The following is a 23,376-nucleotide window of genomic DNA, read 5'->3' on the forward strand; positions in this document are numbered from 1 at the left end:
TTTATGTTCTCTTTTTGGTTCAGAATGTTTCCCCCCCCCCTGGAGGTGAGTATTTAGGTGGTTTTAGTTATACTTTGATATGTTTTACATTATTTTCGGTTTTCAACGTTAACCGTACTGTTGTACTTGGACCGGTGAGCATATATGAGTAGATGATAGCCAACCAACAAACCAAAAAAAAAACACAGATGAAGTACCTTTGAACGATATGAATAATATCTTGAATATAGCAATCGAATCTTTTGGGTCATACTATCACTTAAACCATATGAAAGTAACCAGAGTTTTGGAGGGTAACAACGTAAAATTTAGCAACAACAACAAAAAAAAACACAATCAAATCATAACGAATCATAACGAAACCAAACAAATTTATCGTCATTTGAAGGTGAATGTATTTTAGTAGTACGAATTAGTAGTGCGCTCTTACATAAGTATGGCAAAAATGGCAAATCTTTTAGCAATTAGCGCGTAATCCGCGAGTATCGGAACATAACGGAACAACGGTGCAAGAGACAGAGAGAGAGAGAGAGCGCGATTGTGGAAACTGAGTTTGCATAAGCAAAATGCACAAAATAACACTTTTTGCAATATAGCCCAAGGTAGCATAAACGTTAAGTGAAAGGATGAAACAGAGCCAACGATCGCAGTTAGCAAACGCAGCATTGTTTGTATGGATTTGAGTTATTGCATTGTGAGAGAATTATTCCAAAACCGAACCGGTACGAATTAAAACATTTTCTAGATAGTTTATTGATCGGCACACGCGCGTAGTAGCATGTACACAGTGTATTTGGCGAGGATAATAGGCAACCCACAGCAGATGAAGAGCATTTTTATGGGAAAGCAAAATCAACCGTTGAATACTAAGCGATAGCGTAGTGGATTAAATGGGCCGATATACTACGTAGCTTGAATTGTTTGTAAAAAGATAAAAAAGCAACAGCATTTTCCTCACCCATTCGTCTTCTGGATCATTTCTTATTGCAAGATATGAGATGCATTAACCGCAAGAATGCAGAAACACAACCTATGGTGCTGGACCATGTTATACATTTGGTAGGGGGGTTTTTTTATGTTGACATGTGACAGCATTTCTTCATTTCTTCCTAACTACTATTACTACTGCAATCCTTATGCAAATCGTTGACTTGATAGTTGCTATAAATATAATTATGCCGTGCGTGCGTACAGTTAAACGAATCGATCGTGTAGTAGAAGTTATGTATTGTGTTAAGATTGAGACCATCCTCAAATGTCTATACTTATGGATCGTCTAATCGTGAGTAAGCTTGCAGTTCCGTTTGCTATAGAATACATGGTACAGCAGGCCTTTCCTTGAATTAGACAGTACTACTTAGGCTTTATGGCGTGGCATATTACTTTCACCGTATAAGAATTGTTCCGTTTTTCGTTACTCAATAGCAGACCGATCATCAAGGACGTTTGGTAAAACCAGGCTGTCACCAAGATGTTTGGTCAGCGTTTGTTAGTTCTTTGCCAAGCAAACCTTAAGCGAAAGTAGTAACAAAATGAGGAGGAAGCAGTTAACCAGTTAAGCATTACTATAAACACACAGAAAGGTACTACATACAGCATATATAGCGTCGGAAGCGACATTCTTGTTTCGTTAGGAGAAAATCTCAAAACTTCACGTTAACGCGGGAAAAACTGCATACTGCATTTCCTCATCCACCCACTGATCTCCATCGATTTGCGCCCCGTAAAAGATAGAATTCTATCCAGAATTACTACCAAAAAAGAGTGCGCGCAACAAAACACCCCCCATGTGCATGATGAAGTTGTTTCATTTCCTTTTTTCAATTTGTACATTTAATTAAGCAAAACCGACGATGCGACGGTGTGTCGTTAAGGTGCGATCGTGATCTGGAGTGGCGGCATTCGGGAATGCTACCGCTTCCAGTTACCGCCCATACACCGAAGACTCGTCGCTTTCGTCACATTGGAACACAACACTCGCCATATTTGTACATACTTGTAAACAGAAAAAAAGAAAGAGAAAAAAAAGGAAGTCACGATCATCTGTGGAAGCGTACTGTGGAGGTTGTCGCATATATGCGCGCTACCATGTTGCGATCCCCGGGCGATTGAAACCCTTTTTGCGATCATGCACGTGCATGTTGAACACTTTACTAGCGAGTCTGTCCGATGACAATGATGATTACCTGATAGCTGGGATAGGAGGGATCCTGTATTACGGTCCCTGTAATTTCTTTACGGTATCGATCATTAACGATGATACTGGAATACTACCCAACATATAAAAAATATTCGACTCAAGTGCTATAAACGGAGTAAACAGACATGGCAGAGGAAAGCAACGATACCGGCCATGGTACATATTGAGACGTTACACTGCTTCATCCCATCCGGCATATAGGACCCGTAGCGATATGTAAGCCAACACGTGTGTAAACTATGTTTAGGGAGCGAAGTTCTTAGGCAAAGACATTGGAAAGTACTAAACATTGATTGCGATCCTGCGAACTTTTTTGTACATAATGAAAACAATATATTGACGAATGGAAAACAAATAAACATTATATAAAAAAGTCTACGGTCATATTCTATCGACAAACCACGGGCTCGTTTGTGTGTTTTCATGTTCACAATTCACTTACCTTACCCAATGCAGTTATGCACAGCGTCATCCAAGCGTGACGGACATCGCGTTGTTTTGGGCAGTATCCTAGCAACCGCGGTTGGTTTTGCATCCAGTGAGCGTTGCAAAGGACCCTTCGCATTTGCTTTCAGTCATTGTTCAGAATGCGAGACGAAGAGTGTTTCACACCATCGGTGGAGGACGAAAATGTAGACCGCTCGTTCGATGCGTTGCGCTTGAAATTTAAGGAGCTTTACGATGAGATAGATTTTCTTGGTGAGCAAGCTACCCTTACGGTGCAATCAATATCGAATGGCAACGAGAACGACTCGGAAGTGCTGCAGAAGTCAGACATCGAAGATCTGATTGTTTACGCGCGTAAATTCGTTCGCGAAACGAGAAAAACTATCGTGAGCTTCGATGAACATGGCGTTCAGTGTGAGCCGGAAAAGCGATCCCACAAGAAGGTATCAACACCGAAAGCTTGGTTACAGCCGCCTCCTCCAGAAAGGAGTATTGTTCGCGACGAAATGTGGGAATATCCATTCAGGGATCAAAGCGCTATTACGGTGACACAAGACATCCCGATAAATGTATCGAGTGTGCTATCCGACCAAGTGGAACCACTGAACAACAAAGTTACCGTAGCAACCGCGCCCGATGTTCGTAGCATTGGAACCAATGTGAACTTTGTTTCCCAACGTACCGTAGCAAAGAGGACGAATGTGCAACGGGTTGTCCAGCCATCGACAGCGCGGGCAGCCAGGTGCCCTAGTGTCGTTGAGTTACGTCCGCGACCAGTCGTTAAAATACGTCCTCCTCCCTCGACAGCTCCTGCCTCAACATCCAGTAAACGGCCAGGAAAACCCCCGATACGAACATTTTCCAATGGTCAGTTCAAACGTCTATTAGAGAAATTTATACAAATGCAAACAGAAAAGCATGCCACGGGGTCGTCGGAAAAAGTGTCCCAGGATATAGAAAATGGCATTAAAGAACAACAGGAGGATCAAGCAACGAATTCAAATGAACGCAATGTCCAGTCAGTGGTTTCAAATGAAAGTAAAGATAGTGATCTAAACAACAAATTAACTGAAAAAGAACCAATCGAACACTCGCCGTCTCAGGATAAGGTGTCTGAGTTAGTTGATACTGCCGAAGAAACGTTTGGATTCACCAGTCATGTTCTTCCTGGCGTCTCCATTAAAGGCCGTTGGGATGCAAATTTGAAGGTGCAGCAAACCGGAAACATAGCGATTTTAGCCGAGAAGAATACAACAGATGATGAACCTCCGAATAACAATGTATTATACGTGGAGTTGAAACGTGGACAAACAAGAAATGTGAAAGAAAATGTTCCAAACGAAAAACTTCCCACTATTACGGTTGAATCACAGAAGGATGTTGGTTCGGAATCATCGAAATTGTGCGCAGATGCAGAAGATCCAGAAATATTTACAACAGAAGATGCAAGTGATTCGGATTGTAAAGCAACAAGTTATCCGGGAAGTAAACCTTGTGAACCGTCTCAGATACGTATACCACGATCTGCCCGTAATGTAATCAGACACAGCAACAAACCAAACAAATACTTAGATCCATTCGTAAACATGCAATCCAAGAAAGGTCCATCCAAGAGTAACACTGAGGAATTGTTTGATATTTTCGACGATGATTCTAGCAGCTCCAATACTGAAGATGATTTTGAAGAAGACGATATAAGAATGCTTTTGAATTTGAATGATAACGGGAATAGGGATGGCCTTCCGACTTTGGAACCTGAGTCTCTGAAAACTGAGCATACAAAGAAACTGCCTACAAGTGTACAATGTCAACGAAGTTTACTTGAAGTCTCGATCATTCCAACACTACATAGTCCTTCTGAGATAAGTCGTGAAAATGAATCATCCGAATCTGAACACGAAACTGTATCCAATGGTCATTCGTCGAGCCACTTTTTAAAGAATCTACGCATTTGGAAGTCTGCCCTCGAGGTTCAATCACAAAACATGAAAATTACCAATGAATTGACAGAAAATCTGGATGTTCTTAAGGACAACATCGAGAAGATTGCCCAAGAGAGCTCGAAGGTGGCAAAAATGGCGAAGCATGTTGAAAATGCTGCTGGTGGTACAGAAGTTTTTCCAAGACAAATTATTCCAGTTCGCCCCGAATCATCACCCTTGCGATCAAGGTCGTGTGAATGTTTTGGATGCCAGAGTACATTCGAGGAGGCAGCGTTGCGTCCAACGACAAGTCCTCCACATGGTCATAAACAATTTCAACGAGCTATATTCGAACGTAATCCACGCTACGCTAAAACTATACGGAAAATTTGTCAGCTTGGAAGCAGTGAAAGACCACCAATTTCCGTTGGAGCAGATAGAGACGAAACAATTAAGAAAGCTGCACAAAAGTATTTGTTCTCATTGCAAGGGAACGGTGATCAACGGCGCAGTTACAGTTCCGGGTCTTCTTGTGGACTTGTGAATTCCCCTTCAAAAAATATGTCGAATGGATCTGACGATGCAGCTGATAGCACACTAACACTATCCGAAAACGAATATCTTTCAGACCAAGAAGAAGCGTCGGTTTCATTCTCCACGTGTGCTGATTCCAAAAGCAATGGCTCTTCTCTTGGACAGATCGCAAGTAGTGAAAGGACAGATTTATCCTCTTTAACGATCAATTTTAATTCTCAGTCAGATATGGGGGAAGTACTAAGTCCGGGAGAAATAAAATAAATTGTACTCCAAATAGACATGTTTTTGTAGCTATTTATGGTTTTAAATAAAACTGAAATTATATATTGGATCTACATTGGGTTTCAATAGCATTCTTAGCGCAAGTAATTGAGAAATTAAAATAATTTAGCAAACAAAAACGATTGTCCTGCTGCATGCGACATTTTCCGATTGTTTTGCGCGCTTTGATTTAGTTGTGCTACTATCCGCTACAATTTGCTGTGGCGCTGTAGTCGCTTAGGCGAGGCTTTTGATATCTGTCACCAGCCGAGCTGTCAAACCAGCAAGCACAACAAAAAGAGTTGTGCATTCGTTTAGCCGCATCTGCAGGCTGCGCGATATATGTTGGCTAAAAAACAGTGATTTTTATAGTTTTGAGACAAAATGTAGCACAAAAATGTGCTGAAAACAAGATCGCAATTGAAGTGAAACCATTTTCTCAAGTGGAACGGTGTTTTTTACCCAGCTAAATTGTACAGCCGGCGTCTGGCGGTGGACTTCAGCGTGGCGCGTAGTCTGGTTGAAAGTATTAGAAAAAAGCCGGGTCTACGATAGGAATATTAAGTTGCAAAACAGAATCGTTGTTGTGCCAAAAGAGGAAGTGGAAGGAAAGTGACGATTTAATGAGAGTTTAGTGAGCTAGACAGTTCTTGCTCGATGTGCAACCGGGACATGAAGAATGTTTGTGGTTAAAATGTGAATATTACAAGTATTGTCAAGAACTGGAACCATCTTTAGCATTGGTTTGAACACCCGGTAGAAAAGCATACCGGAAGCGGAAGAACAGATCTTAAGAGTACGGAACGCAACATACTTATCATCCCTCAAAATGTGGCACGAAGCGCGCAAACAGGAAAAGAAGATCCGCGGCATGCTGGTCGATTATCGGAAGCGGGCCGAACGAAGGCAGGACTTTTACGAGCGTATTGTATGTATAACGGAACCGGTTCCGACCCTCTTCGCGTTGACCTTGTACTGATTGAATTTCCATTTTCCTATTTCCCATTTGCTGCCTGCCGGACCATCGGACCATCGTGAAACACAGAAAGCCGACCCGACACAGTTCCTTCAAGTGCATGGACGCAAATGCAAAATACACCTGGACGCCAGCGTCGCGACAGCTGCCGAGAATCCTGCAATCATGCAAGTGATATTCAATGCACAGGGAGCGATGGTTCTCTCTGGGACCTTTGTACTGGTTTGCTAGTACTACATTTCTTATGCTTTTCATGCTCTCACACTCCACTTCCACCCGCGGACACGGTCCGGGTTTGATACACTTTCCGGTTTCTGGGACGCTACAGTAAAACTGCAACACATTTCCTGTTTACCTTGTTCCCTGCGTAATCGCGTAATTGCAACGTAATTGTGCTCGGGAACAGACACATACCTCGTAGCAAACGCTTATGCTATTCCTTTGAAATGGTTCCTTGTTGGATGGGATGCTGAAAATGCATAAATCAAGTTCGCTACTACAAGGGGCGGTTTGTTTTATGTCCGACTTTGTGCTTCGTTCCTTCCTTCGCAGGATGCCATGGCAGGGACAGAAGGATAATCTGATCGATCGGTTTGATGTGCGTGCACATCTAGATTATATACCGCCAGTACCACGCACCAACCCGGATCAGCCCGATCAGCACGAAGATGATACGGACGAACGTGCGATGAACTACGAACGGTACCGTGTGTTGGCACAGAACGAATTTCTCGGTGGGTAAAGCTATGAATCCAACAAATCCGTTACCGAAACGCCACATTCCTCAGAGCCGTGCGTTCTTGTTCAGGGAGTAGAGTTTTTTTTTACATCCTGTTCCCTTTATCTTCCAGGCATCGTTGAAGAAAAGTACCTTCACCAACTATACCTCGAGGAGCAGTTTGGTGTGAATGCACAGATCGAGGCAGAAACGAAGGCAGCGGCCGCTGCAGCTAAGAAGAAATCTTCCGCCGGTGCAGCTATTGGCTACACGTACGAGGAAACGGAAACGGTCCCTGGTGGCTCTGGTTCGAGTCTCGTTTCCGGTGGTCTCGGAACGGCAACCGTACCCTTTGTACAATCCATAACAGCAATCGAAAAGGCCTCCGAATCGTCGGCCCCCTTAGCTACCTCGAGTGGATCCGCTGCAGCCCGGTTTGATGAGTGCATGAAGGATGATTCGGACTCGGATTTGGATATGGATGTGTCGATTGATATAAACAAAATCGGCACAAACCAAGCGCACGAGCTGAACACTTGCGGGCGACAGTACGGCATGAAGAGCAATGATTTCTATTCCTTCCTAACGAAGGATGCTGACGAAGCGGACGCACTGCGGATGGCACGAGAGGAGGAGCAGGAAAAGATTATGTTCAGCGGGCGTAAGAGTCGTCGGGAACGGCGGGCTCAACGCGAACGGAAAGTTGCGGGACGCCCGTTAAGTCCACCGAGCTACGCAGCCAAAGAGGAGCTGGTGCCGCGCACATTTGTCGAAGCGAACGATAGTTCCCGGTCACCTTCGCCCGTGAACTCGGGCAAGATAACCTACATTACGTCGTTCGGTGGGGAGGAAGAATTGCAGCCACACGGAAAGATTTCGTTCGGCTTTACGCGTGAAATGAGTACCCTCGGTGGAATTGCTGGTACGTCAAAGGCGGCACGATTGCGTTCTGGAGCTGCCGGCACAGAAGCGGCCGGCGGATTAAGCTATGCGGACAAGGTGAAGCAAAATTTGGAAAAGCTCAAAACACAACAATCGAAAGAGAGCGATCGAAAGCCTCCGGTGCAGTATCAGCGATCGGCCGCTAGTGGTGGACGAGGTAGAAGTAGTAGAAGCAGCAGCAGAAGTAGCAGTCGCAGCCGAGGCAGAAGCCGCCGACGTCGAAGAAGTTCTAGCAGTAGCCGAAGCCGTAGCCGTAGTCGGAATCGAAGCCGTAGCAGGAGTCGAAGGCGTTTGAGAAGCACCGCAGCTGGAAGAAGCCGATCGCGATCGAGGAGTGGTGGTCGAGGTACAGCACGCTCTACTTACTCACGGTATCGGAGGCGTTCGAAATCAAAGTCGCGATCACGCTCACGAACAAGATCTCGATCACAGTCGCGCACACGTTCGAAAGCTTCTCGCTGGAGCCCGAGACGAAGGTATCCGGTTGGGCAATCGGCAGTCCGACGCAAACACACACCGTCACGGTCTTCCTCTTCTTCATCATCATCTACCTCATCGTCACGATCACGCTCCCGTACGCCAGTACGCCGTTCCCAAGCGTCCCGAGCGAAACGTAGATCGGGCTCGAAAGCGGACAGTGATTCTTCGCGCATATCTAAAAAGCCATTACCGACGTTGCCGACGATTACCACGTCAGCTACACACGAAAAACCATCCCTTGTTGTGCCACATACACTTCTGGGTACGCTTCCGCCACCACCACCTCCTCCGCTTCCGGTAGCTACCGAAAGTGCGGTAGATGAGAAGAAACCTCTTCCGGTGCTGGCGTTAATTGAGCCAGAACCGGAAGTACCTATCAAGCGGTACTACGGCCGGAGAAGGGGCGACGAAAGCTCGAGCGATGAAGCGAGCACCTCTGGGGAGGACACGAACGGTGACGATCGTAAACCGACGATAGTTCCTGCGCTACAAGTTACCGATTCTACTAGAGCAGACGACACGGTTGGCACGGGAAGCGTCATTAAGTGAGTGTAACGTGTAGCGTATTCGTTCGTTTTGTTTGTCGTTTTAATCGCTATTTATTGCTAACCTAGCTGGACTCTCTTATGCTAACATACGTTTCATTACCTTGCTGCAGATCCACCTTCGACACGACGGTACAGATAAAGCAGGAAAAACCGGACCCGATCGAACAGCCCGCTGTAGGACCGACCGGCGGTGGCGGTAGTAGCACATCGTTAAGGTTTGGTAAAACGGTCACTGGTGGCACCAGCGTTCCCGAATCCAAAGTCAGTAAGAATAACTCAAACCGATACCGCAACAATCCGAATCGTTCCGAATACCACCACCAAAACTGCCTTCCGCCTGCCTCCACCAGATGCGTGCGTGCGAGCGTGTGTGTGTGTGCGCGCGCGCGATTGTTTTTATGGCGGCGTATCGTATGGCGTTGTCTCGCTAGAGAGGGTGAAAGAATGGGCAAATATGTCGGCTATGCATACCTTGATGTGCCTTCGATCGTATCCCGTAGTGTTGTAAAATAGTCCTTACCTTATTCCTTTTGTGCGAAGGTTGATCTATTTGGGAATTATTTTTTTTTTTTCATTACTGTTCTGTCTCTTTAAACTCCTTCTTCTTCAGGGCTTAATGAGTCTTATATTGACGTAATAGTTTTGTTTTTTATATACCTGGAAGACAGTTGGAGTCCTTGCTAGCAGGTGCCGGATCCAGATGAAATTCAATTCTCAATCTTTACTGTATTAGACAGATTGCTGAATGATAAGGAACTAAAGGACTGTCCGATTGTTATGGCTGATTATGAGTGGCTTAAATTATCCATAGCTGATTAGTCGGCATGGGATTGCTTATGGGAGACTTAACCCAGCCCTGATTTTAACTAAGACCGTGTGTTTTGTAAAGTCGTATGGACATAATTTATGATATGTTAAATCTTCTTCTAAGCATGCGATGTGTTTGATGTCCTCGTCAGTGTATATATTTTCGAAAAATAATTTAGTAAAATGTAATGGTTAGCTTGTGATCGTTCCTTGATCCCCCCATATACTTATACGTATAAGAATTAATCCTAGTCGAATTAATAATTAAGATGATGTAGATTTGGGTCTTGAGCAACTGACCGTTTAGTATCCATTTGATGTGCCAATCCTAAAAAAACACAAGGCTTTTCTCATCATCCGAAGTTCAAGTAGTGAAACGTGGTATATCGTGCATTCCATCACACATTAAACCTCATGTCCACATACACACAAAACAGATTTACACACACACACATTCACATACACCCACACACACACATTTACACAACACCATTCACCTACACAAATTTTAATGATTCCTCATAAGTCACCACATTATATCATTTCAACGCGCATACCCTTTCGCCACGCTATTGTACAGTGACCGCTTAACTATTCTATCGTTTTGTTTTCTTTCTCTACACGGGACGCGTTGCAAAAATTCGCGCTCGAACCATTATTTACAGGTCGGTACGGGGGTTAGTTCCACTGCTGTCACCGCTGGTCTTACATCGAAGTCGGTTAACCCGCGCGATCGCCTAAAGCGCAAGATGCAGATCCTGCTGAACAAACAATGTGAGTTCGTATCAAGAGCAGCTCGCTTTGTGGCGCTTATGCGCAGATGATCGTTTAGAGATATTATCGCTGGACGTACGTGAATACTTGTGGCTGCTTAATAATGATGGGAATATGTGCCTTTCTTCCCTTTCTCCCTTTTTCTGCGCTTTCCAGACAAAGCGGACAAGAAGGCTGAAATTGAGAAAGTGGAGCGCCAGATACAGCAGCAGCAGGAACGTGATGATGAGATGCGCGAACTGGCACTGAAGCTGAGGCGTCGGCAACGTGAGCTGCGTCACAAGTACGGTACACCGGAGAGTGAGCATAGCAAATCGCACAGCTCACAGGAAGAACGCAGTTCGGACGAGGGTGACGATGCGGGCAGTAAGCCACAACCGCCGCCGCAAAGGCAACGGTTTGATCAACCACCCGGCGAGGATGGTACGACATCACCAAGAAGACTCCCGTTATTAGTTCCACCCCTAACGTCGGTTCCGCCACCGAAGATGGCATTGCATTCCCGGCCTCCACCATCGTTGCCGGCCGGTGGTGGTCCGCCGATGGGTTCCGGTGGTGGACCAGGCTACCGAAACAGTGTCGTCATCGAGCGTAAACCGGTGCTGCGAAGTGCGTCCAATTTCGGTGCCCAATCTGCTGACCACACGGGTTCGTACGGTGGGGACATTGGTGGACGGTTGAGACGTCGCCAGTCCCCCGCACAGAGCGTTAGTAGCACATCCACATCGAGAGGGTACGGTGGAACGGGTGGTGGTATGTCTCCGTCGATGAATCTTCGACGTGGCGGTGCTGGAGGTAGTCGGTTTGATGATCGTAATCGTAGAAGATCGCCACCAGCGTCGCGATACGATCGAACACGATCGAAATCGAGAGATCGTTTGACGTCGCGCGATACGGGACCAAATCCTGGCGGGAGTGGTAGCCGTGGCCGTCGAACGGATTACAGTCGTACGAGAGGAGATTACGACCGTTATCAGGGTGGTTATGGTGGAGGTGGACAAGGACAGCAGTCGGGTTATGGTGGTGGTGGAGGAGGCAGTCGCTACCGTGGCCGAAGATCACGCTCCGGATCACGCGGACGTCGATCACGATCATCGGAGCGACCAACGACACGAGGGAATGGTGGTAGCAGTGGGTCTGGAAATGTCGCTTCCGGCCGGCAGTCGAATCGTTCTCCGAAACCGTTGAAGAAGTTGGTAGACTACTGACATCAAGCTTTCCGCTGTTTGGCAAACCTTTTAGGGTTTGTTATTTTTTCTTTATGTGTTCCCATTTGTTTTCTGTTCCTATTTCTTACAAATCTCGTAACCTCTTACCTCAGCATTATCGTACGAATGGTGGGTGCATCAAACTAGAAGGGTGAACTGTTTTTGCCAGTTTATAGGTATGATTCAAATTTGGTTTCAAAATGCTACTGCCAGTTCCTTTTGTTTTGTGGGAAATGGTCCAGTTGGATTGAAGAAAATTGAAACAATTTAACATTCGAAGCATAGCTAGTTTGGTAGTTTAATGCATCTACATTTTAATCTTTTTCTTTAGTGGCTTGATAACCATTGTAGACCATGGTGCCTGCCACAGTACATATGGCACTTTGGCACCACATACTGCCTACAACTGGTTGGTTCGGGCGTGGTATACCAGCTGACCAGCCAGGTCTCCGATTGGATCTGTTAAGCGACCATGAGTCGTCTATACTCTTACAACAGTAAGATTTGCATCACTTGATTGTACGATTGTTACATACATACATTATCACCTCTGCATACAACATAAACACCTCTTTTTATACATCCTATTGCATACTAATACACCAATTCAGGTTACAGCTACAATTAGCTTTCGCGCGTTGGAGCTTTTGTTGTTGTGGGGGAAAAAGGGAAGAGGGGTTGGGATTAGGGAATGAGTTCCTACTGCTGCGATTGTTTTTCGTTTTTGTCAATGATAAAAGAACTGCACGTACACTTTTCACCTCTGGTATACATAATACAGAAGAAGGGTTATTAAAATACATGTTTTGTGTAAACTTATTGTGTCCGAAATGTTTGCTATTCATTAAATCAATAAACAGGGTGAGCAAACAGAAATTCATCTAAAACACTAATTAAATGCACGTTCTTCAACCCGTGTAGGTAACTTTTGGATCACAAAATCGCTCTATTTCCGTACAGTGCAGTTCCATTTGAAGCGTACAATGGGTTGGATTAACATTTTAGTGGCAGGATTAGTTGTTGTAGTTATAGTCAAAGGTGCTGTAATTCTTCCACCGAAGGAACTTTCGGCACCGGAATCTATATTTCTCTTCGTCGACGAATGTTTTGTGCACAATTCAAGAACTTTGTATATAGTTGGGATGGAAAGGCATGCCACCTATCAGTCGTATCTTGCGTTGCCTTATCCCAAAGTGATCCTGCAGAGTGGATTCTCTATTGGTACACCGGACGAGACATGTTTGCTTATTGTTTACGTGGATTGTAGCACAAAGGTAAGCGAGTTGCATGTGTAGTTCGTATAGACATCCATTATTACTGTACATTTTTATTCTACTCCTTCCAGAATTCTATGTTCACTGCATTGGAAATGATGATGCGAGACTTTACCAAAATCGTCCGAAACGGAAAATATCTCGTACTGGTTGATGATGTCTATCTAGCGAATGGAAATATAGCCATTTCCATTAGCCTCGCTTCATTCTTTGCAACGTACAACGTCGTGTACTGGGGTATGACTGGTATTGGCCGTGCAGAAGAACTCCAGTACACTTTGTTTTTCGCGTCCAGTGCTTATTTTATGGCCGTTCCACTTACCCACGGACCAGCGTTTGAGTGGAATCGTGGACTGCTGCGCAATACCACATTCGAAATCTATGGACAGGCTGTACATGCCTTTCCGTACACTCATCGCAAAGGCGGTGGACAATTTCGTGGCATAGACATAAGCATCTTTCACAATGTAATGGAGAGAATCGGTTGCTTTCTGAAGGTGCACATCGTTGAACAGACGGGAGATACGGAAAGGGATATAGAACAAATTATGAATCGTTTGCATCAGCTAAAGGTGGACGTGATGCTTACACGCAGGCACGTAGTGGTAGGCACCTTACCTGTCGTGTACATTCCCGACTACACCTACTACTGTTTGGTTGCTCCACGCTTCGCGGAAGTTGATTTGACACGTTCCCTGTTGGGTCCCTTCTCGTCCGATGTGTGGTGGTTTATCATCGCGTGTGCAGTGTTGATAAATTTTCTGAAAGAAGTTTCGAAACACGACACCAAATTAGGCGCATTGATGCGACAGATTAGCTTTGCTAACCCCATCCGATCCTTCTACCGTATTGGTTTTGCGGTAATGTGTTTCGTACTGATCGAGGCATATCTCACGAAGGTGACGTCTTTCTTTCTAACGTACCGTTTTCTACCGGATGCAAGAACGCTGGATGAATTTTTCGCAACCGACATCCCTATTCGGCTGGAGGAAAGTAATAAAAACTTTTTGAATGTTCTTGATCCGCGTCTTAGAGATTTGATCGTGGCACGTGGTTCGAACCACACGGAATGTGTGGAGTACTCTAGCCGATGTGCTCATTTGGACAGTTTTGCTCGAGCATCTTTCATGATAAATGAAAACGTCGGTGTCGATTCCATTACTGGTAAAAAGCGTTCGTACATTGTGCCGGAAATGGTAGCAAGCTACAACTATCTGTCGTACTGCTTTTCACGCGGCTCCACATTGACCGATCTGGTTGCGGTCTATCTGCGGCGTATGTATGAAATAGGGCTGATGCGCGTGTATCATCAACAGTACGAGCAGTATCTGCTGCCGTCCAAGTACGTAACCGTCGCGTCGGAAAGTTCGTTGGAGTTTGAACATCTGATGTCGGTGTGGATCTGTGTGAGCATTGGTTGGGGATTATCGTTTGGTGTGTTTGTCGGTGAGCTGGTTTATATCAGGTTTCTAAGGATGTTTGTTAAGGTACGGCGGTTCAGAAACAAAATTCCAGAGAAAACTAAGAAATGCGCTTGGAACGGTCCGAATGTTTGAACTTAGAATCGATAGTGGAAATGTATTAAAGGCAGTTCGACGGATACGTTTTTATTAGTCATGTGCGTTCCGGAATGAACTTGGTAGGTTTGTTCCGTTCCTTAAAATGAACGATCGGAACTAGGTCCAAAATTTTGAACGTGCCAGGTTCGCGGAACCAGGTTTGAATTTATGAACCTGGTAGGTTAACAAAACTAGGGTAGAATAGTTGTACATTTCCGTTCGAATTACGCAGTACATACAATACATCAATTTATAAATTTTGCTAAATTTCTCAAAAAAAGCTAAGGCTATAGCCTTAGGAAATTGGCAAATTTATAAAAATATTTTCATTTTTTTATTATTTTTTATTCTTTTTTTAATTCAAGTATTATTTGCGTAAAAAGAAACTTAGTCCAACAAATTCGCATTAAAATACATCAATTTATAAATTATGGAAAATTTCTCAAAAAAGCTATAGGAAATTTTCAAATTTATAGATGTTTTCTATTTTTTATAATTTTTTATTCTTTTTTATATTTAAAGCATTATTTGAATGAAAAGAAGCTTATTTCAACAAATTCGCATTAAAATACATCAATTTATAAATTTTGCCAAATTTCCCAAGAAAAAGCTAAGGCTATAGCCTTGAAAATTTTTCAAATTTATAATTTTTTTTAATTTTTTTTTATTCTTTTCTTATTTAAAGCATTATTTGAGTGAAAAGAAACGTATTTCAAAAAGTTTACATTACAATACATCAATTTATAAATTTTGCCAAATTTTTCCAAAAAAGGCTAATGCTATAGCCTTAGGAGATTTTCAAATTTATAGATTTTTTTTTATTTTTGTCCTTCACATAGAGTCCTTGTCCTTCACTTGGAGTAGTCTGTGCCAAACAAACAAGGTTCGGCAGTAGGTTCTGAGCTGTAAGGATACTAGTAATTAAGAACGTTTACAGTACCCAAGGGAAATGGGGAGTATATGAAACAGCTTACCCTGAAAAAGCAAAGCGTCCTACACAACCACTCGTATTGACATTATAATGCTGGGCAGAACTGGTAATTATTGGACAAAGGTTTGGAGCTGTTAATTAAAAACATTTATCTTCTCTGCTTGGTGTGAATGGTGCTCAGGAGTAAAAATGGGGTTTCACTTGAATCTAACAAACGAGAACTTTAATTTTTCGAAATAGTTTCTCTGCACTAATTTGTTGAACGAACCACTAAAGCAATATTTAGATACATCTAACATGAACGAAATAAATATCTGTGTTTGAAGTGTGTTACAAACTCTTACTCAACCAGTTTCTACTCTCAACTACCAATTTACATAACTATTAGCCGCACTTTGTAACGTAAATTGCACTTACAAAATACATTTATTCAGAAAGTACGTTTTGCAGGTTTGGGAAACGGATCAACTCGTGTTTTTGGGGCGGTATAAATAAAACCCGGAATAGGTCACTAAGTGACACGCCCGATTGGAAAATGGCTCGAACAAAAACACCAATAAGTGTCAGGTGTTGAGATAAGCTGCGGGACCGATCGTATCGTAGCAAATAGCCATTTATGTTACAACTTGAGGCATGACAGTTTGTGCCATTTCTTTTCGGACGGTTATCGTTTGTGTTGCCACCGTTCCGTGTTCCCATAGACCACCCTCAAAGAACAATGGTGATGATTTTTGTGATTATTAGCAAGGGTGCAAAGTGATTGCAACACGCAAAACCGCGGCAGCCAAAAAGGGGAAAATGAAAATAGTTGGTGATAATTTGTATGTTTTAAGCTGTCCGTTACTATTACTGAACCCACGCGAAGTTCGTAAACCATGTTTCCTTTTCCGGGTGTGATTTGATGCTGGAAGAACACAGAAAACAAAGATGAGATAAAGATGAAACAAGTAACGAGTTGTCTGGTCATTGATCTTTAACGTTGTCGGCCAGCGATCATATGCTGACGTGAAAAAATGTTCTACGGTAGCTTTTATCATTCGAACGAATACTTTTCATCTTCAGCAGAACTATCCGCTGAGCGCTACAAGAGTGTGTACAAAGACCGAAACTTAATCAAGCTCCTGTCAGTGCGCAACAGAAGCCCTAAAGGTGTCCACGAGAAGACATAAACATGGGGGGGCGCGAAAAGTCAAGGGCAGGAAAATGAAATCGGCGCATAATTAAGCGCGCACCTTCATGTTTGGGGGCGGTACCGTGCGACGGATGGAAAGTGAGTACTCCGGCTTTCCTCCCTTTAGCTTCCACTGCACTCAACCATCAACGCATCAACGCAAACTGTCCATCATATCTGCGCGCGCGCGCACCCGAGCGCTCACTAAGGTGACCGGAGGTCACACTCCGAGGTGGGAAGATTGGAACCATTTTGCGTACGGATGGGGTACGGTACCATAATGCCCAAGAACAAAGCAATGTCACATGGACGCGGCCATGGTATATAGTAGGGTGTGCTTTGCAAAGGAAATGCCCCCGAAATATGATAATTTCCGCAGAGGAAAATTCATGTTTTGTTCCACTGAACGTGCGTTTGTGAGAAGTGGAACATTTAATGTTCAGCAAACTAATTGAAGCCTGCCCCCAAAAAGAGACATTAGGAATGGTAATATTGGGATGGTGTAATAGAAATAAAAAAAAAACCTCGCACGCGTTAAATGGAAATATGTGACGTCAGTGGAGTTGAAAGAAAAATTTAAATTATGACATTTGATTTCATTCGAAAGGGATTATTTAATTCATCGTCAAATGGACAAAACGCCGATCCCATTCTGTATGGAGAAGCAACCACAAAAAAATAGGACAGTAGAGTAATAGAAAGTTAATCGTGCTTCAATCGACCAAAAAAAGCGTGTGATCGTCTCAGAGTAATGTATTCCCTTTTACTACTCTCGTTTGGGGAATCAAAAAGAAAAAAAAACGATGCTGAGGTACAATAGATCTAGGCAGACAACCCGAAACCCGTCATAGGCATCAGTGGAAATGATTTCCATTACCCGCGCAAACAATCAAACGTTCCCAAATGGGTGTATTAAACATTCAGTGCCCGATCTTTAGATCGTACCCAAGGCAATGCACATTGCGATGCGCGTTCTGTTGCCTTCGGGACGGGACTTGTCCTGACAACGAAATGTCGCTATTGCAGTGTGAGCAGTTTTCAGAGTACGACGCGACGCTAGATTATATCACCCGGTATATTGTCATCTGCGGTAACGCTTAACTGCTTTGGTTTTGAGGGCCGTGTTTGTGACAGATTGTGTGTATCTGTCAAGGAACTGTCCCGGAGTCCCTTCATTCACAAGCGCCGAATTGCGGGTAGCGTAGAATCGCCGAATCACTTCACTCTGGGTAACAGATCGATTACGCAACTGTCGATCGGGGGCTGAACGCTCGCTGAACTGTGATAAAAATGTCAAACTCGTCGAAGCTTATTGTAACCATCGTCTTCACTATCAGACCGACCGATCCGAATATTAATTAAGACGATCGCAAATCGGGGGAGGTCGTACCGTGTTCGGATTCACCGTAGGAGGAACGGCACACAATCACACTAACCTTCGCACCGCTGAACCCTTTGTTCCAAAGCCCCTCTGTGTCTGTGATGCGGATGCGGTGTTTTTCCCGATGAAGCACACCACAGGTCCCTGTAAGGTCGCTGTGATCGGTTCGAGATGAAGTGATGCTGCACGAACACTAATCGTTGTCGCGCACACAGGTTGATGATGTTGCGCACATGTCGCGAGAACAATCGAGCCCAGATCGCACCCGATCGTGGTTTTTGGGGAGGATCGTCTTCCCCTTTGCCTTTTTTCCATCAACTCGCCCCCCTCCAAACGGAAAGGACCGTGAGACCGAAAAATGATCTCCCGTACGATCGTTTAAAAATTATGTAATTAATTTCGATGAACACTTCAGGTCGGTTCGGGTGTCAAGCTTGGGTGTCGTATCCCTTTTGCGCGCGGATTATCGGATTGCTTAATGAATGAATGACAGTGGGTTTTTTTTGTGTACGGGGGGTGGCTGTCGTGTCGTGACAATTGCATTCCGTACGCGCAACAACATGCTGCACCATGACCGTGCTGGGATGGGAGCATTTTGCGGCCATGTTGAAAAGCGATTAAACGAGGTCAGTTTAGTGATGATACACGAGGGACTGTGTCGGTCCTGTGGTAGTAAAACACGCTAAGTGACGCTTATGATTATGAAATGCCGTTCCTGTAGCACGCAATTTCAAAATCGACGGTGTTGATGATTGAAGGTCTCACACATCTTGGGTGCGATATGCGTTTCCGTTTTGCAACACCGGTGTACGATCGACGAATGTTGTATTGGAGAACGATAAAAGTCTGACGTTTTCTTGATCGTGCGGGTTGTTATCGAACTCGGGTGTATATTTGTACAACAACATCAAAAATACACACACGATCGGTGCTTCGGGTCAATATGGATGGAACAAAATTGAGCCCGACTGTTGAAACGTCGGGGTCAGCACAACCTGTTCTGTCGCTCGGTTTTGATGGAGCATCGTTTGATTGTTTGATAGATTTTGATGAGGAAAAAGCATTAAATAAAATGCCACTGGTTGGGGGTTTGCTTTAAATATCAAGTGGCACTACACGAAGCAAATGTGAAGATTTCCTCTTCTTTTTGCAAGGTGATTAAACGAGAAGATCCCCATACAGAAGAAAAGGATTATTTTATGACTAGTTTTTTTCTGTCGTTGACAAGCTCATCCTATCCTTGAAAACTTACGGCTGTGGAAAAGTGAACCCGAGCTGATAGTAAAACTCACTACTCACCTTAGTAAATGTGAAGGAATCTTCAAAGTGGGTCGATGATTCACCAACAACAAAAAAAAGTCCCTCGCCCTGCTCGCCATCTAAACGCATCTCGTTTATCGTTCGTGCTAAGCATAATCTCCTCGGACATTTTATGGTGGGATGCTATGATAAATGAATGTAGCAAACGCAGAAAGAACGCATGTTTTCACCCGCCGGTGACGCGTGCCACGATCATGATAGGGCTGACATTTTGACAAAACCACACTCGTTAGTGTGGTGAAGATTGAGGCCAAACCGTGCCGGAGCACTTCTTCCTACCATCATCGAACACACTTGTGTGTACGCGCGCGCACCATTTGGCATGGACGAGAGGAATGTACCTTTTTTCCACTTATTAAATCATCAGTTACCGTAGCCGCCACCGGTACGATTAAACACGACGCGTGTTGCATCAACACTGATCGGCTGCCAAAAAAAAAATCATTCCGATTAAAGAAGAAAAACAAAACGATGAAAATCCACTTGGCGGGTGACCTTGCAAATGAGGCACAATGTTTGCGCGCTTGTTTCGCCCTTAATTCTCAAGCACCGTTGTTTGTTTGGGGTGTCGATCTGAAGCTGCTGCTCCACTTAAGTGATAGTTCACCCACGACCTCCTCGGTGTTGCTGCTTGTGTGCTGCTGAACAGTGCTCCGTTTGGTCAATGTAACGGAGCAGTTCGGATGACATTGAAACTGGTAAAAACACTCGGTGGAAAATGGACACTAACGGTACATGTAAATTTTCCGTCCCAACCCAGTCCTTGTGCCCATGGATCTTGGTGCAGCGATCGTCCAAGATCAAGTACACGTATCGTGCGGTCCATCTCAACCGGTCAACCCGGCACCAGTTTGTGCGGTGTAACAGATCGTACCGATCAGATTGGAATCGAAGAATGAAAAATAATTATTCTTGAATTGGAATTAATTTACCCTATTAAATGATTAGTGGCGCATCAGGCAGCAGGTTGCTGCAACTGTCGGACGTTCAGCGTTCGTTTTGGGTAAGGACGATCGAGATGAACGATAGCAATTCAGGCAGGGGATGATCGTACACCAAGCAAACATTTTGTGTAATTGCAAACCATTTAAAGCAGCACGCTTCAAGATTTATCCCTACAGTCGTGAAATAAAATTAAAAATGTTTGTTGTCAAAATTTATGCAATAAATAGTAAACAAAGAAGTTTAAGCTTGGAATACGCTAAATTTAAAGTACGCAAGATTAATATTTTATTTACTTTACAATTTAAAAGCGAATCATTGCTGGCGAATCGCTTCGTTTGTGTACTCATGATTGGTTCAAGACGCAATTTAATGATTCCAAGTTCTCACGCTTCCAATAACTGCCCCGCTGGAAAAATGTTCAAGCCGTAGCGAAATATTCTTCACTGTCATTTCGGCCTCAGTCCATTGCCCCAGCACCAACTGGAAGTGACGTTAGTTTTGAATTTCGTTCCCCATCCTCCATCCCCCCAAAACAACCGTCATGGTTTTGCACCGCCGCAACGGAAGCACAGAAGCACAAACAGGAAGAGCGCTTCTGCCTTGCGGAGTTTAACCAAAACGGCGTGGATAGAACGGTGCTGACGAGTGCGTAGATGAAGCTTACGGATATTCTTGTTTCTTCCTTTTCACTCGCTTTGCATCGATACCAGTACACGGTCTGGTACGGCATCATTTGCTACAGTCATCGGCTAGATTGGCGCTTCAATGTAATTAAATGGTGGGAAATTTAAACTCACCCTCATGGTGTAATTAATCGAAGTTTTTTTTTCTTAAAGGCATCCGTTCCATGATCCGGACCCGCTCGGGGTGGTTTCAATGGTAAAGAAGGAAGAGAAGAATTTTCGCCATAAGGATGAAGCTGTTTAACATTTCGCTTGCTTTATTTGCAGCACATTTTGGAACTGATTTTTTTCCGTCTTTTGAATCATTATTAATTAGTAGCCTAATGGGTGATTATTTGCATTCATTAGATACATCGGATTGAGATATATAAATGAAAACGAACAAAAAAAAACCTTTTTTTGCACTAAACGTAAAGTTAGCTATCAAAAGACTTCAACGCGATATTGTGACAAATGAAGCGACGAACCCGAACAACTCGTCTGGCTGGTTGAATATGATAAATCTTTGCTTCAAAATCATCAAACAAATTTCACACACCAAAAAAAAAATCTCCCCTATACAATCCAAAACAAACCAGAAGTGTTTTGAGAAAATGCAATTAAATATGTTTTTGTTTGCGCGTGTGTGTGTGTGTGTTTATAATTTAAAAATCCTTCTCGGACAAGTGTCTCGGATAAGTGCAGATGAGCAGCGCCACCGTAACGCGCTAGTTGACAGAATCCTCTTCATGCACGGCAGCACTAGAGGGAGCGTCCGAAATGACGAAGCGATAAACTTCAATCGAGCGGCACAAATTAATGTGAACGCGTCTGTATGCCGAACGGCGTGACAAAACCTCGTTCGACTCGCCCTTGGCCAGAGTCGTTCCCGTGCCAGCACAGGTCAAGTGTGGCTCGACCCGACTCATCTGCCCCCCCAAAAAACCAAGATTGGGCTGCAAGATCGATAAATCTCACCCAAAGTCGTTGATGTCAGGATTGGTTTGTGGGTTTTTGCGAATTGCGCCGTTGAGAATGATTGCGTCGGGTGGTATATTGAAACACTTTGTTTATGTTCTCGCACCGGAGGGAAGTTTTTTTCCCTTGTTCCTCGATCGTGGTTGATAGGAGATCAGATAAGAAGGTCCCCAGTGAAGTTCACCGCCTGATGATCATTATTGTTAGTGAGGTTTTTTTTTGTTTGTTGTTCGGTTGTACCGCGTGTGCCATGCTTGAAGTAGTTTGTTTTAAGGTACGGTCCTACATCATCACCCTGACCGTTTCGGGGGAAGCTTCTTCATTTTCAAAGGAACACAATCCGTAGTGTTTCGAATAATATTGCGCAAGTAAGCACACGGTATACCTTAAGGGCAATCAATTAATGGAATTGCAGCCATTGGACAGAAGAATAGCATGGTACTATTGAAGCTATCGACTGGCAGCGTTATCCTCTGTCTCCTCTGTCACATACATTCAGACTGATCGCACGATTGGAAAATTAGTCAATCGGTTTATATGTGATTTATTATCAAAAAAACATATTTTATGTTGTAATTATTTTTTACCCACTTTGCAGGGTAAATATTATAATGATGTGTACGCACGTTTGAACTTATCGTGAAATGGCACTTGACCGACAAAACAGCTGGTGTTTCTTAATTAGAACCACATCTTAAGCAACGTTCGGCTCATTTAACTGGTCGTAAATTAATTGGCTTTCGTTGATGGCGTTTGGTGAGCATGACAGGCGTACTCGTCTGCTGGCATACTGCCGATGAGACGAGTCGTTTGACTGAGAGGTCAATGCAAATTTTCCTTATAAGCACCGCCGGTGGTACGTTGAATGAACTTTCGAAGCAGACGAAGAAAGCGTACCGTTCGTAGTGTATGCATAAGCATGGGAAAATCTGTTTGCATCTTTTTGAAGATGGCTTCGGTGGGGTTTTTTTTGCGCGATGTACCATCGTGCTAAAACACAAACGCCGGCAGCAGGATTGTCCGATAATGTCAAGGTGGCACTATGTGTGTGTGCTTGTGTGGCTTAATATGTCCCAGTGGCACAGTGATCATGAAAGTAGCTGAAAACCACCATTTTAGCTCCCGGTGCCAAGTGTGAATTGGATGATCGTCACGTGTCTACTAGCGGCAGACGAACCGAATGGGCCACACGGGTTGTACGAACAACGCAAGACATGAAGCAGATGAGGCAGATGTACGAAAGGAAAGTACGATGAACTGGGATGTCAGGGCACGGGTTACATAATGGCCTAAACGGAGATGGACGAAGACGGATGAAAGTTTGTAAGTAAGATG

At 44.0% G+C, this 23,376-nt stretch overlaps 2 protein-coding genes across 2 annotated transcripts; both read left to right on the top strand.

Moving 5' to 3' along the window:
* The first annotated feature begins 5,606 nt into the window (after positions 1-5,606).
* LOC125763683 (CLK4-associating serine/arginine rich protein) lies at positions 5,607-12,622 on the top strand. Its single transcript, XM_049427046.1, has 7 exons — positions 5,607-6,295; positions 6,413-6,510; positions 6,896-7,077; positions 7,195-9,028; positions 9,142-9,292; positions 10,504-10,612; positions 10,769-12,622. The coding sequence occupies exons 1-7, from the start codon at positions 6,197-6,199 to the stop codon at positions 11,818-11,820; spliced, it is 3,525 nt and encodes a 1,174-aa protein (XP_049283003.1). The 5' UTR covers positions 5,607-6,196; the 3' UTR covers positions 11,821-12,622.
* Positions 12,623-12,737: 115 nt separating this feature from the next.
* Positions 12,738-14,894, top strand: LOC125763684 (uncharacterized). The gene is made up of 2 exons (XM_049427047.1): positions 12,738-13,094; positions 13,166-14,894. Exons 1-2 carry the CDS (start codon positions 12,804-12,806, stop codon positions 14,648-14,650), a joined length of 1,776 nt encoding a protein of 591 aa, XP_049283004.1. The 5' UTR covers positions 12,738-12,803; the 3' UTR covers positions 14,651-14,894.
* The last annotated feature ends 8,482 nt before the right edge of the window (positions 14,895-23,376 follow it).

The sequence above is a fragment of the Anopheles funestus genome, chromosome 2RL (genome assembly GCF_943734845.2).
Source record: "Anopheles funestus chromosome 2RL, idAnoFuneDA-416_04, whole genome shotgun sequence".
NCBI classification, from domain to species: domain Eukaryota; kingdom Metazoa; phylum Arthropoda; class Insecta; order Diptera; family Culicidae; genus Anopheles; species Anopheles funestus.

What these genes read in the sequence shown, in the direction of transcription:
- LOC125763683 (XM_049427046.1), top strand. Translation starts at nt 6,197, where the DNA reads ATGTGGCACGAAGCGCGCAAACAGGAAAAGAAGATCCGCGGCATGCTG. An exon ending in GGCACGGGAAGCGTCATTAA is followed by an intron (nt 9,029 to 9,141) that starts GTGAGTGTAACG and finishes ACCTTGCTGCAG; the next exon opens with ATCCACCTTCGACACGACGG. An exon ending in CCAGCGTTCCCGAATCCAAA is followed by an intron (nt 9,293 to 10,503) that starts GTCAGTAAGAAT and finishes CATTATTTACAG; the next exon opens with GTCGGTACGGGGGTTAGTTC.
- LOC125763684 (XM_049427047.1), top strand. Translation starts at nt 12,804, where the DNA reads ATGGGTTGGATTAACATTTTAGTGGCAGGATTAGTTGTTGTAGTTATA. An exon ending in ACGTGGATTGTAGCACAAAG is followed by an intron (nt 13,095 to 13,165) that starts GTAAGCGAGTTG and finishes TACTCCTTCCAG; the next exon opens with AATTCTATGTTCACTGCATT.